Raw genomic sequence first — 14,586 nt, 5'->3', positions numbered from 1 at the left:
CTCCCTTACCCCAATGTTGCTAAATTATCAGATTGCTTATTGGATATCCAGTGAGGGATGAACAGAAATTTCGTCCAATTGAATATTGAGAAGACTGAAGCATTTGTTTTCAGTCTCTGCTCCAATCTCTGGTTCTGAGCTACTGACCTCATTTCTCTCCCTGATAACAGTTTGAGACTAAAGCTAGTCTATTTGCAACTTTGCTGCCATACTTCGCCACAGAATCTGCTTCTGACCATGTATTTACACCATCATAAAGACTGTCTATTTCCACATCTGTAACGTCACCCAACTCCCCCCAGCAACTGTTGCTGAACCCCTTATTCGTGCCTTTAAGACCTTGAGACTTGATTATTCCAATACACTATTCTCACACTCTACCCTCAGTAAACTTGAGGTCATCCAAAACTCTGCTTCCCTTATCTTAACTCGCAGCAAGTCCCATTCCCTTATCAACACTGTGTTCATTGACCTACCTTGGCTCCTGGCCAAGCAACATCTTGGTTTTAAAATTCTCATCCTTGTTTTCGAACTCTTCCACGGTCTCACCCGCTTTTTCCTCTGTCATCTCCTCCAGCTGCCTAGCCCTCCGAGATATGTGCACTCATCTACTTCTGGCCTCTTGGGCATCCTTGACTTTAATTCCTCCAATATTGGTGGGTGCATTTTCAGCTGCCGAGGCCCTGGTCTCTAGAATTTTCTCGCTGCACCTCTCCGTCTCTCTAACTCATTCTCCTCCTTTAAAATACTTCTTAAAAGAGCCTCTTTGGCTAACCAAGCTTTTCCTCAGCTAACCTAATGTCTCCTTATCTGGTTGGGTGTCATGTTTTGTTTCATTATGCTCCCACGGAGTACTGGGAAGTTCTATTATGTTAAAAAGGTGCTATATAAATGTCCTGTTACATTGAGCATGTTGCCAGCTTAAATAGCTTCAATAGCTCAGCTTAAGTTGTCTACTGAGATGAGGACTGAAATTAAGAGAAATTTCTTTACCCAGAGAGTAGTAAACCAGTTGAATTTGCTACCATGGAAAGCAGTTGAGGACAAAATACTGTATGTTTTCAAGAAGGAGTTAGATCTTGGGCGAAGGGATCAAAGGATATGGGGGAAGGCAGGGTCAGGCTATTGAGTTGGATGATCAGTCACGATCATAATGAATGGTGGAGGAAGCTCGATGGGCGCAGAGTCTACTCCTGCTTCTAGTTTCTATGTCTATGTTTCGAAAGCATGCTGCGGAAACACTGAGCTGCCACTACATCGGCCCTCATCCTGGTGAAACTGTGGGTGGTGGGATCATGGAAAGAATCAGAATGTGAACATCAATTCAAGAGAGGTGATCTAAAAGTGCACAAGTAGGGAGGACAGCTTTCACCCACATTTGTCCCAAGCATCAAAATTGACAAGAAAATTCACCCCTTATGCTATCATATAAATAAATCAACTTGCATTTTCCCATCGCCTTTCATGACCTCAAGACATCCCAAAGGGGCTGTAGAGCGAATTAAGTATCTTTGAAGTTTAATCATTGCTGTAATACGGGACAAAGAGCAGACTGTTTGCACGCTGCACAGATCGACAAACAGTAATGATTGTGTCACTTGTTTCAGTAATGTTGAGGGTTAAACATTGTCCACAACATCAGGGAGAAGTCCAATCGCCTCTTCTTTAAAATAATCCCACGGAATCCTGTACATCCACCCGACGGGGAAGGCAGGGCCTCAGTTTAAAGTTTCATCTGGAATACAGCAGCTCTGACAATGCAGCAACCTCTAACCAGAGTGTCATTCCACACACACACACACATACACATGCACACACACACTCACACACACACACATACACACATAGACATACACACATACACACAGACACATGCACACACACACACACATACACACATGCACACACACCCGCACACACACACACACACACACACACACACACACACACACACACACACACACACACACAGAGCAAAAACAGAAAATGCTGGAAATTCTTGTCAGACGAAGGGTCATTTCGGCCATTAGCTCTATTCTCTCACCACAGATGCTGCCAGACCTACTTGGATTTTCCAGCATTTTCTGTTTTTGTTTCAGATTCCTGCATCCACAGTAATTTGCTTTTATCAACGTGTCATCCTATATTTTATGCTCACGTCACTGGAGTGGTGTTTCAACCCCACCACCTTCTGACTCAAAACAAGAGTGATATCTTTGAACTCCCGCTGATGCTGAATATGTCTACTGTGAAATATAATGCATAAACATAAACTGAATTTTAAAATTCTGTGGTCAGGAGGGCATCTCTATTGCTATAGGTTACTGCATGTAACTGGGATGTGTTAACATGTCGCTAGGGCTGTGTTCAATGTCAGTAGTGAGTCAACTGGAAAATTGTGCGAAATTCTCAATTTTCATTAGCTCTAGAAAATATAATGCGGAATAAGTTGTGATCAAGTCGCACTGTGTACCACATCAACAACTTCGTACCAACTAAAGTGAAAATAAATTGATTTGGTCTCTATCAGGAAAACATTAAGTTCATGTAGTTAAAATCCTGTCTTGGCTTTATAAGAGGGTCATTGAGTGTCTTTAAGACAGAGATAGATAGATTCTTGATTAATAACGGGATCAGGGGTTATTGGAGAAAAGGCAGGAGAATGGGGATAAGAAAAATATCAGCCATGATTGAATACTGGAACAGACTCAGTGGGCCAAGTGGCCTAATTCTGCTCCTATGTTTTATGGTCTTATGGTCCTAAACTACCCCCCGTCACCATAATATAGCCCTTACAAAATGATACATATCAATATGTATGCTAACATCAGTATCTTAATTTACCTTCAAAGTGATCATTCCACAAGCAGGTTACATGATAATTAACTTTTGAAAAATATCAAGTAAATTGTTAGTTTTACCTTCTGAGAAAATAGTGGTTAAATACAACCATTAAAATGTTATGGTTAATTAATAGTGTAAGGAGCTACACACTGCAACTTGTTCTGTATCCTTTTTAAACTCACACTATAAATTAGGTACCATACAATCAATTGCGGCTTACGCTGGCTCACTTGTGTAAAGAGCTATAATAACTCACTTGCTCTTGTCCTATTCAGAGCTTGATTTTTCAAGCTTGTTAAAGGATTCTCATAATGCTTCAGCACTTCTGCTTTTGCTTCCCTTCTCCCAGTTTCCCACCATTAACATCCACATTTTCTTCATTAGTTAGTTATTCTAGACCAGCCATGTTGATGGGGATGCTTTAATGTTACTTGGTCGTTAATACACCAAAGGATGTATTTTAACATTATGAAAAAGAATCCATTCTCACTAACTTTCTATTCCTCTCAGGGATGCAATCTTGCGTATCCTAATGAACTGTGCTCGAGTGCAAATGTTAATCAAGACAGAATTTTAAAATTGGGTTCAACTCTAATGGTCCAGAATGGTGGCTGATGGACAATTCGTCACTTTTACACCCTGCGTTGTGATGACCTTTTACGACCATATTGCCAACTTCAAGTAACAAAACAATGTCTGTCTTTGGATAATACTTGCCCCAATTAACAAGATCAATATTCAGAAAACATTCAATGAAAACATATTTAAATATAGCTGTATTGTCAGCAGAATAACAAGAGCAGAGTATAATAGTTTTGGAACTTTAAGTTACTACTAGTCCCTGTGATTTTTTTTAGATACATTCAGAAGCACAATTTGATCCCTGTGAATTCCTGCAAATAAACTGAAAGCCTGGTTGTTTTATGTTCAGCAATAGCAAATTAATCAGGTCATCCTGGACAGTGTCAAATGTTACGTTGTTTTCACTTAGAATTATTTTGTAGATCAGAGGAACGTATCATTTCTTAACTGATTTGGAAAGGAACAGAACACAATCTGCACTATCTCTGCAGATACATTCTGAGACTTTTGTTTTTAAAAAAGCACTGACTTCTGTGAGCAGAATATGTCCATGCCACCAAAATGTCCCTAGTATCTTACCCACTTCACCAGAAAATGATAATTAACAGGTTATTCCAATGTGCAGGAACAGCAATTTTTCACTTACAGAAAGTATCTTGTAACTAAGAAACTAGATAAAAAGTGGGCAAAGGATGACTTACACATGCAAATAACATCCCTTATTGCGTTAGGGTTTCCAATAGTAACTTTTCACATTTCTAATTCCTTCCCCTAAGTTTTTAGCTATTTATCTCAAGGACTAACATTTTGCAGGAAAAAAGCACGCACACAGCACAATAACTGTACAAGGATGGCGGAAATATGCTTCTTCTAAAGATTAGCTCAATGTAAAAAGGTAATCATGCCCTAATTTCTCCTGATTAGACATGAAATCTTAAGAAGAGCATTTAGAATGGCCACAATTAACTTTGCGCCAAGCACTTTGTTTTTTTATGTAGCTCTGCATTGAAAAACCAGACTCATTGTCACTTGAAAACAGGACGCTGACAAAACTTGAGTTTTGAAAATTCTTTGCACCTACATGGAAAGGCCATTAAAAAAGAACAAGTAGTTCCAGCTAAGAGCTGGCAAAGGCCCATTGGGCGTCTTTCTACACTGAAACCCTCTTATGATTCTAAGAAGAATGTGCGCTCTAATTAAATCGAAAAAAAATTAAGGTAAATTTGATTGAAATGTTTAATACCTTCTTTCAATAAACATGCAAACGTTTACTCGTTGTTTATTTTACATGAGGCTATTTATTTATTTTCATTACAAAATCATTTTAATTCTTTAATCAGGTTCTCCTATACTTACTCCCAGAACTCAATGACAGGCGAGGTTGCATTTGGCCCAGCGGTGCGACTGCAATTGGTGGAGTTGAGCTTCTGAAACTCTACACAGTGTTCTTCAAGAAGAAAATAAAGAAATAATCCGTTACTAGACAGCAGTTGTTGATGAGTGAAGCGCATTCGTGGCACTTTTCAATGTTATTGCTAAGCAAGGTGCGGCAGTCCTCACACCTTACCTGTGTTCCAGTCATGCCCGCAGGTAGCCCAGGGGAGTTCAGTTGTGAAGCAATTGAACAGGTAAAATATGGCCCACGCCAAGACAATGATGTAAAAGACGTTTAAATGCGCCTCTATCACCTGGGTAGCATATCCGATACCTGCAAAATGAATGGCAAAGCTTACTGATCTCTGCTTAGCTGTCCACAAGTGTGTACCATCCGCGCCACAGCACTTAAAAAAAAGTTACCTTCAAAAAGAGGACAAACTTTCCTCCAACACGTAATCCCTCCCTCGCTGGTATACTGGCCCAGAGCAGTCTCCAGGAAAAACACCGGGATCCCGCAACCGATAAAAAAGATCACGTATGGGATAAGGAAGGCCCCTGGAAGGGAACGAGAGGAACAAGCTTAAACTCCAAGCCGGGTCAGAATTAATACCACTTCCAGCGACCCTAAGTTAGGACTACCAAGCTACCGCTCAAAGCACTCCCCGGTTTAATTCACTTTTTGACAGCACAGCTTCTATTTACACGCTCTGCCCCACCACTCTCTCCTCAATACTGTGCATTTCAAGCAGAAATCACTCTCCACGAAGATGCCCGGTTAAAAATTCCCATGTTAAGATTTTAAGTCTTTATTTAGAAATGAAATCCTATTTGTAACTGTACCGCCTCCGTTCTTGTAACAGAGGTAAGGGAATCGCCACACGTTCCCGAGTCCAATGATCTCCCCGGCCACGGACAAGACAAATTCGATCTTGTTATTCCAGTGGCCCCGGTCTACCACTTTCTTGTCGTTGGTGCGGACTAAATTGACATTGGAAGCTTCGATGTCCATGGCATCATCCGGCTTCCCATTGATGGCAGGGATTGCTTTCTCCGCTGTCATGTCGTTTAGGAAGGGGCCTGGGGGGGAGAAAAAAACACAGAAAGAAAAGTTTATCTCGTCGATCACTACATTTGCCAATCACTTTTGTACATCTGATTCCCCCCCGCCCCCTCTCCCCCTCGCCTCTGCTCCCCGCGGGTCAATGAAGATGTTCCAACTCAATTGTCCCGGGCTACAAAACGCACGGTGTTAAATTAAATCAAAATCAAATTAGGAAATGAAGGGGGTCCGTCCTTTGGAGTGAGGGTCTTCACTGACGAATTAATTAATGCCCCATCTCTTTACGATGCAAATGAATGCTGTAACTGACAAGCTGATGATCAAATGCTCACCCGATAAGGGGGTTTACTTTGCCTCCTGGGGAAACAATGCAGCTCTCTTTCTCCTGAAATCCTAAATGTGCTTCCCGAGGAAATTCCGCAGCCGCTTTGTGTGTGTGTGTGTGTGTGTGTGGATCAGTTCAGATGCACTTGGTACTCCGGTGATGCCTCCTGCTTTTCGCAGACTGACTTGGAGAAAACAAACGCACTCTCTTCTCAGATGCTGCTGCGGTTCTTGCTGGATCCGAGCCACGTGTGAGCTGAACCCTCCCGCTCGCCGTACGGAAATGTATCAATTTAATGGCGTAATACCCAGTTGCAGGCTGGAGAAGGGAGATGTGGCGGGGCGGGGGGGCGGTAAAATAAAATCGACAAGCATTCAACCCCACTTCCCCAGCTTGACATCCTTTTGTCTGGTTAAACTTAGCGACCCCTCCCCTCCCCTGTCGTCCCCCAGGGGAGAAACTGAAAGAGGCAATTGTCACTGTTAAACAATGTAGCTGGGTAGTATCAAAGGCAACACACATGGAGCAATGTGGGGGGGGAGTCCCGTTAGAAATGCTGTTTCTAGGTGATTAATGGTTACACAGTCCCTACTGATAAGGAAGGCCAGGAGGGGTGGCTGCTCTGTCAGAGAGAAGGAAGGAAGATTCGACTACCGGATCAAGACAGATAGGATGATTGATTTGACTTTCAAAGTTACAGGTTCGTCCCAGTTTGACGGCACCCACACACCAAGAGCTTCCCTCCGTGTGTGGCCAAACGCGAATATTGATATAAGTGCTGGAACTGCCAGCGTTCAGTTCCCGCAAGACAGTTGCCCATAGTGAACACTGCGATCCTAATCTTTTGATCGTGGTGTTTCGAATGGAAACGAAAATATCATTTTGTAACCTGTAAAAATCCTTTGGTCTGAATCCGCTGGACTTCGTTTGTTATTGCGCTTAAGGAACGGCAACCGGCATTTGTTATTGCATTTAAGGAACGGCTATCATATTTCTTCTCTAATGTTACATAGTCTATCTTTAGTTCTAGTTTCCAAATAAGAGGGTTTCTGATTAACTTCTGAACAGGTAAATGGGGAGCAAGGAGGCCTTTCTGTCCCAGAAAATATTTTTTCCCAAATCTAAAGTAAACTAATATATAACCTGACACCATAGAGAGAGCCACTGCTCTCACCATCTACATCTCTCACTGCAACCCCAAGAGTCAGATAGCAAAGGACCATAATGAGAAACAGGAGCCACGCTCCGTCCTTGGAGACAATTGTGACTGATCCTCAACTTCAACTCCACTTTCCCACCACAGGCAGACAATTCCAAAGATTCACAATCCTTTGAAGTGTCTTGCCCAGAATTGGACATCACACATCAATTCAGGCCAAACCACTGTTTTATATTGGTATTTATAAGAAATAGACATCATACGCCAGTTGAGGCCAAACCAGTGTTTTATATTGGTATTTATAAGGCTTTATAAGACTCTAGCCAGACCACATTTGGAATATTGTGAGCAATTTTGGGCCCCGTATCTAGAGAAGGATGTGCTGGCCTTGGACAGGGTCCAGAGGAGGTTTACGAGAATGATCCTGGGAATGAAAAGCTTGATGTATGAGGAGTGTTTGAGGACTGTACTCGATGGAGTTTAGAAGGATGAGGGGGATCTCGTTGAAACTTACTAAATACTGAAAGGCTTGGAGAGAGTGGATATGAGGAAGATGTTTCCATTAGTAGGAGAGACTAGGACCCGAGGGCACAGCCTCAGAATAAAGGGACAACCCTTTAGAGCTGAGATGAAGAAGAACTTCTTCAGCCAGCAGATGGTAAATCTCTGGAATTCATTGCCACAGAAGGCTGCGGAGGCGGGCTCATTGAGTGAACTTAGGACAGAGATAGATAGGTTCTTGATTGGTAAGGAGATCAAAGGTTACAGGGAAAAGGCAGGAGAATGGGATCGAGAAACTTATCAGCCATGATCAAATGGTGGAGCAGCCTTGATGGGCCAAATGGCCTAATTCTGCTCCTATATCTCATTGTCTTATGGTCTTATTTTTCTTTCCAGTGGCAGATTGGTTGAACGCCAATGGACATAGCAAATAGTTAATAGCAAATTGAACAAAGATGACGTGAGAGATTTTTTTCAATGCAGTGAGTTCCAGAATGCACTGCTCAAAAGACTGGTAAAGGTAGATTCAAAAACAAATTGCTCTGGAAGGTAACAGAAAATGGTGCTTAAAGCATAAGGCGAGGACTGGGATTAGCTAGATTGGCTCTTGCTGCAAGCTGGCAATGACATGATGGGCTGAATGAACTCTTCCTGTGATTCTATTCCATTTTTTGATTCATCCTACTTCACATTTGCCCACATTACATTCCGTCTGCCACCTTCTTGCGCACTCACTTAACCTGCAGACGCCTCGTGTCTTTATCATGGCTAACCTTTTCACCGGCTTTGTATATTAGCAAACATTGATGATTTGTATTTGTAAGTAATTAATATAGATTGTAAGTATAGAATCATAGAATCCTGCAGAGCAGAAGGAGGCCATTCAGCCCATTGAGTCTGCACCGACCACCATCTCACCCAGGCTCTATCTCCAAAATCCCATGCACTTACCCTAGCTAGTCTTCCTGACACTAAGTGGCAATTTAGCATGGCCAATCCACCTAACCCACACATCTTTGGTGTGTGGGAGGAAAATGGAGCACCTGGAACAGACACGAGGAGAATATGCAAACTTAACGCAGACAGTGACCCAAGCTAGGAATCGAACCCTGTGAGACAGCACTGCTAACAACTGTATCACCGTGCCACCCCAATACTGATCCTATGAGTTACAGACTGCTGACCTGGAAATGACCTGTTTATTCCAATTCTCCATTTTCAGTCTTTAACCAGCACCCCATCTATGCTAATATTTTACTCTCAACCCCATGAGCTCTTATCTTGTGTAACAGCCTGTGCTGCGTCATCTTATTAAATGCCTTTTGAAATTCCAAATAAACTGCACTAATTAATTCTCCTTTATTCATCCTACCAGTTGCATCATCAGATAACTCTGCGATTCGGCAAAAAGAGTTTCCCTTTCATAAAGACATGTTAACCCTCCTTAAATCAGATTGTGATTTTCTGATGGCCGTGCTTCCATTTTTGTAATTCTACACTACAACTTATGTTAGGCAGTTCCATTTTCTCTCTCTTCTCTGAAATAATGTTAAATTTGTGTAAGCTGTTATAAATTGGCCCATGTGCAATGGGTTTATTTTTAATCATTGAGTTCCATGTTTTCTGTTCTGGGGAAAATTCTGATGTTCGCAAAGCAATCGTTTAAGTGATCTTGTAATGCAAACCATGTATTTGAATAAGCCTCTATTCAAACAGGTCAGTGTTTGAGATTATTGAATAGGCGAAGTTTATAAGCAACATCAATGGTAACCATTGCCTGTGAAGAATTGATATGATGACTAAAAAATATAAAAATAAGAAAATACTCTTCCATATTAAAGAGGGGACCCTCTCCCAAATATGAACAAAGATGACTGGACATAAGAAATCAGATACATTTAAGCTAATCATGGTGAAGATAATTAGATGTTTGGAGTCAAATGATTGGGGAAGTCTGCCACTTTTGGGTCTTAAAAGGTTTGCCAATTATCTGTTGCAGAAGCAGAAAAGAAGACTTGTTCATCAGACTTGTGTAGGTGGATGGAAATGCTGGCTAGGGCCTAAGATTTGACTAGCCAAAGGAATGGAGATTGCCAGGGTATTACAAGCTATTCTACCAAGAGACCAAGCAGGCAATAACTAATCGGAGCTGTAAATTGCAGCTATAATATACCACATTGTATTGATCTCTGTGGCGTTTCCAGTGAAAGTGTTCTGCCATTAATGAAAAGAAAGTTGAATCCTTATGTAAAACTCTTACATTTGCTACCTTCCAATTCATTGGGAACATTCCCAAATCTAGGGAATTTTAGAAGACCATGATCAATGCCTTCACTTTGTTTGCATCCCACTCTGTGGAAGAGTGCCCTTGCAGTCAGCATCAGAGTGAAGCAGTCTCGGAAGACTATCTTGCTGTCAGTTCTTGTAGAAAAAAACAGAGTGACATCACAGGAACACCCGTGAGAGAGCAGTGAGAAATCTGTGTGCAAGTTTGGCATTCGTGAGGTGTCGTCAGGATTCCAAAGTGATGTGAGGCAAAAGGAAGTAGCTGATTGAGTGATATGTTCAGATAATTATTTACTGCTTCTATTGCTTATAGTTTGTAAGGTCTTTATTTTGTGGTCTATAGTTTGTAAGGGCTATATTCTGTATAACGAGGACCAGGGAAGAGGGTACTAGAGTAATTGATATTATTTGATTTCAATTGTCTTCCAAAATGTTTAATTTAAAAGGGAAATCTTGTCAGGAGAGCTCAAAACTGCTCCTGCTGCTGTATTTGGAAAGCCAGGAGGTTTTCTGGATCATTTATACCTGCATCATTCTGGATAAATATTGAAGAACCAACTGGAGAACGTGCTATCCTAGACTGGGTACTGTATAATGAGAAAGAAATAATTAGCAATCTAGTTGTGAAAGACCCCTTGGGAAAGAGCAAACATAATATGATAAAATTCTTCATCAAAATGAAGAGTGAATTAGATGATTCTGGACTAGGTTCCTGAATCTAAACAAAGGAAACTACAATGGTATGAGGCATGAATTGGCTATGATAGATTAGAAATGTTACTTAAGAGAGGATGGTAGTAGAGAATGGCAAACATTCAAAGTTCCCATGGGTGAACTGCAACAATTGTTAATTCCTGTCTGGTATAAAAAACAAAACTGGAAAGTTGGCAAAACCAACCAGTATTAGACTCAAGGAAGAGCCATAAAAATTGACTAGGGAAAAAAAAACAGATTTGAGGATTAATAGCAGTTTAGAATTCAACAAAGGAGGACCAAGGAGTTTATTAAAAAAGGGAAAATAGAGTACAAGAGTAACATTGCTGGGAACATAAAAACTTACGGTAAAAACATCTACAGGCATGTGAAGAGGAAACAATTGGTGAAGGTAAATGTTGGTCCCTTACAGGGGAATTTATAATGGGGAGAAAGGAAATAGCTGACCAACTAAATACATTCTTTGGTTCTGTCTTCACAAAGGAAGACACAAATTACATACCAGAAATGTTGGAGAACACAGGGTTTAGTGAGAGGGAGAAACTGAAGAAAATCAGTATTGTTGGTAAAATTGATGGGATTGAAGACCGATGAATCCGCAGGATCTGATAGTTTACATCTCAGTGTCCTTAAGGAAGTGGCACTAGTAATAATGGATGCATTAGTGGTCATCTTCCAAGATCCAATGGACTCTGGAATAATTCCTACAGATTGGAGGGTAGCTAATGTAACCCTATTTAAAAAGGGAGATAGAGAGAAAACACTGAATTATCGATCAGTTATCCTGATGTTGGTATTGAGGAAAATGCTGGAGTTCATTGCAAAAGATTTAATAGCAGAGCACTTGAAAAACGGAGGTAGGATCAGACAGAGTTGACATGAATATATGAGAGGGAAATAATGCTTGACAAATCTATTGGAATTATTTGAGGATATAGCTAGTAGAGCTGGTGAGGGGGAGCCAGTGAATATGGTTTATTTGGACTTACAGAAGGCTTTCGACAAAATCGCACATAAGAGGTTAATATGTGAAATTAAAGTGTTATAGAACATAGAACACTACAGCACAAACAGGCCCTTCGGCCCACGAGTTGCGCCGATCACATCACATTATGGATTGGGTGTAGTATATTGAGATGGATAGAAAACTGATTGGCAGAAAGGAAACAAAAAATAGGAATAAATGGGTCTGGTCTGTAATTGCTGGGGCTATCCTTACAACTATTTTTGAATAAGGGTGTAACATTTGTAACTCTCCAGTCCTTTGGCACATCCCCTGAGTGTAGAGAAGACTGGAAGATTATGGCCAGTGCTCCTGCAAGTTCCATTTTCACTTCCTTCAATATCCTCGGATGCACCTCATCTGAACCTTGTCAACTTTAAATACCAATAGTCTATTCAATTCTTCCTCCTTATCAAATTTAAACCTTTCTAGGAACAGAATTTCCTTATCCGTCGCCATGACCTGGGTCAGACCCAAAGCTTGGGCATCTACCTTCTTGCTAAAGATGGATGCAAAGTTTTCATTTAGTACCTTGTCCAAACCTCCTCCCTCCATGTGTAAATTCCCTTTTAGGTCCCTAATTGGCTCTAATCCTCCTTTTACCACCCTTTAACTATTTATATACCTATAGAAAACTTTGGGATTCTCCTTTATGTTGGCTACCAGTTTTTTCTCATAATCCCTCTTTGTTTCTCTGATGTGCTTTTTCACCTCTGCCCTCAACCCTTTGTATTCCTTTGGTTCTCAACTGTACTTTCTACCTGATATCTGTATAAGCACACTTTTTCTTTCGTATCTTAAATCCTATCTCCTTTATTCATCCAGAGAGCTCTGGATTTGTTTATCCCACCTTTTCCTTTTCAGGGAATATATCTTGACTATGTCTGGACCATTTCTGTTTTGAAGGAGCCCATTGCTCACTCACAGTTTTTCCCACCAATCTTTTGTTCCTGTCTAACCGGCCCAGTTCTGTTCTTGTCCCATTGAAATTAGCTCTCCCTGGTTAATTAGTTTTCCTCTGATTGTCTATTTTCCTTTCCTGCCATCATGTTAAGCTTACGATACTATGATTACTGTTTCCTAAATGTTCCCCCACCGACACTTGATCTACGTGGCCCATCTCGTTTCCAAGGACCAGGGCCAACAGGGCATCCTTTCTTGTTGGATGGACACACTGCTGTGGAAAATGTTCCTGAACACAATCTAAGAACTTTTTTCTTCCTTTACACTGTCACTGTCCTAGGCCATGTTTTGGTAATTAAAGTCCCCCAATAATGTTTGTATCTCTCTGTAATTTCCCTGCAGATCTGCTCTTCTCATTAGTTATGAGTCTATAAACTACACCAATCATTTTTGTTCCTTAGCCCTAGCCAAATTGATATTGTCCTTGAATCTGCTGGAACATCCACTATCTCCAGCATTTACAATGTTCTTCTCAACCAGTACAGCTGCCTCTCCTCCTTTCCTTCCTTCCTATCTTTTCTGAACACCTTGTACCCAGGAATATTTACCACCCAGTCCTGCCTTTCCTTCAGTCAGCTCTCTGACCATTCTTTACAACAGCATATTTCCACAACACAAACTGCACCAGTTTAACTCTCCAATCTTATTTATTACACTTGGTGCATTCACATATATACAGTAACCCTGATTTCAACGGCATGATTTCTCCCTTACTCCAACTTCACTTATTAACTTACTGTTCTCTATACTGCCACTCCCAGTACTTTGTGCATCTTGCTATGCCTTGCTAATATTTCCTCTTGGTTCCCACTCCCCTGCCAAGTTAGTTTAAAGCCCTCCCAACACCATTAACTGGAGTTTCCCCTGCAGTCACTCACCATCCTGAATAGGAAAAACATCGGCGTTCCTTCACTGTCACTGGGTCAGAATCCTGAAATACCCTCCCTAACAGCATTATGGATATACCTACACCTCAGAGGCTGCAGCCATTCAAGAAGGAAGCTTACCAGCACCTTTTCCAGAGCAAGTCAGGAAGGACAATAAATGCTGGCCTCAACAGCAACATCCACATCTCATAAATGACTTTAAAAATAAATCACAAACAAGCAAAACACAGTCCCAGCTCTGTTTCAGGTACAACCCATCTGGCTTGTGTAGATGTTGTCTCCCCCAGAGCCAGCCCCAGAGTGCCAGGAATCTAAAGCCCTTCCCCCACACCATCTTTCCAACCGTGCATTCATCTGCATTATCCTCCTGTTTCTTGCACAAATGGACCTCAAATATAACCATCTCTGGATTACTCACACTTGCATGTGGGTATAATCCAGAGGTGACTATATTTGAGGTCCTGCTTGCTAATTTTCTATCTAACTCCCTAAATTTTGGTTGCAGGACATCTGTTCCACACATCTTGCAACTCTCCAGTTGACTATGCAGTCAGCAACACACTTCTTTTTCAATTAAGAAGGCAATAAGCTGCACTCACAACCAACATGCAGACATGAGATACCTACTATGGTTGCTGAAAAGACTGCTACGGCATAAAAGTCAAAAGCATTACTGTTATAACCAGTACATTGCTGATGGTTAACTTCATTTGCACATATGTTACGAGGAACACCTCAGGTACAGCCTCCCTGGTGATCATAAGCCTTTTAAATACAATTTGTTGTCAAGAGCTGTTACTCTCACCTCATCTTTTGAATTCAGCTCTTTCGTTCATTTTAGACCAGTCAGGAACCAAGTGGTCTTGGCAGAACCCAAACTGAGCA

General features: G+C 41.2%; 1 protein-coding gene across 1 annotated transcript in view; it reads right to left on the bottom strand.

The window, feature by feature from the left end:
* slc6a11b (solute carrier family 6 member 11b) overlaps positions 1-6,488 on the bottom strand; it is a 177,610-nt gene extending 171,122 nt beyond the window's left edge. The window contains exons 1-5 of the mRNA XM_080181925.1: positions 6,196-6,488; positions 5,644-5,880; positions 5,224-5,358; positions 4,994-5,134; positions 4,783-4,873 (exon numbers count right to left, since the gene is read on the bottom strand). Of these exons, the coding sequence (XP_080038051.1) occupies positions 4,783-4,873; positions 4,994-5,134; positions 5,224-5,358; positions 5,644-5,863 (587 nt within the window). The 5' untranslated portion in view covers positions 5,864-5,880; positions 6,196-6,488. The remainder of the gene's footprint in view (positions 1-4,782; positions 4,874-4,993; positions 5,135-5,223; positions 5,359-5,643; positions 5,881-6,195) is intronic.
* Positions 6,489-14,586: the final 8,098 nt, after the last annotated feature.

Source organism: Carcharhinus amblyrhynchos, chromosome 3 (assembly GCF_965287045.1).
Source record: "Carcharhinus amblyrhynchos chromosome 3, sCarAmb.v2.hapA, whole genome shotgun sequence".
NCBI lineage: Eukaryota > Metazoa > Chordata > Chondrichthyes > Carcharhiniformes > Carcharhinidae > Carcharhinus > Carcharhinus amblyrhynchos.
This window is presented reverse-complemented; position numbering and strand designations above follow the sequence as displayed.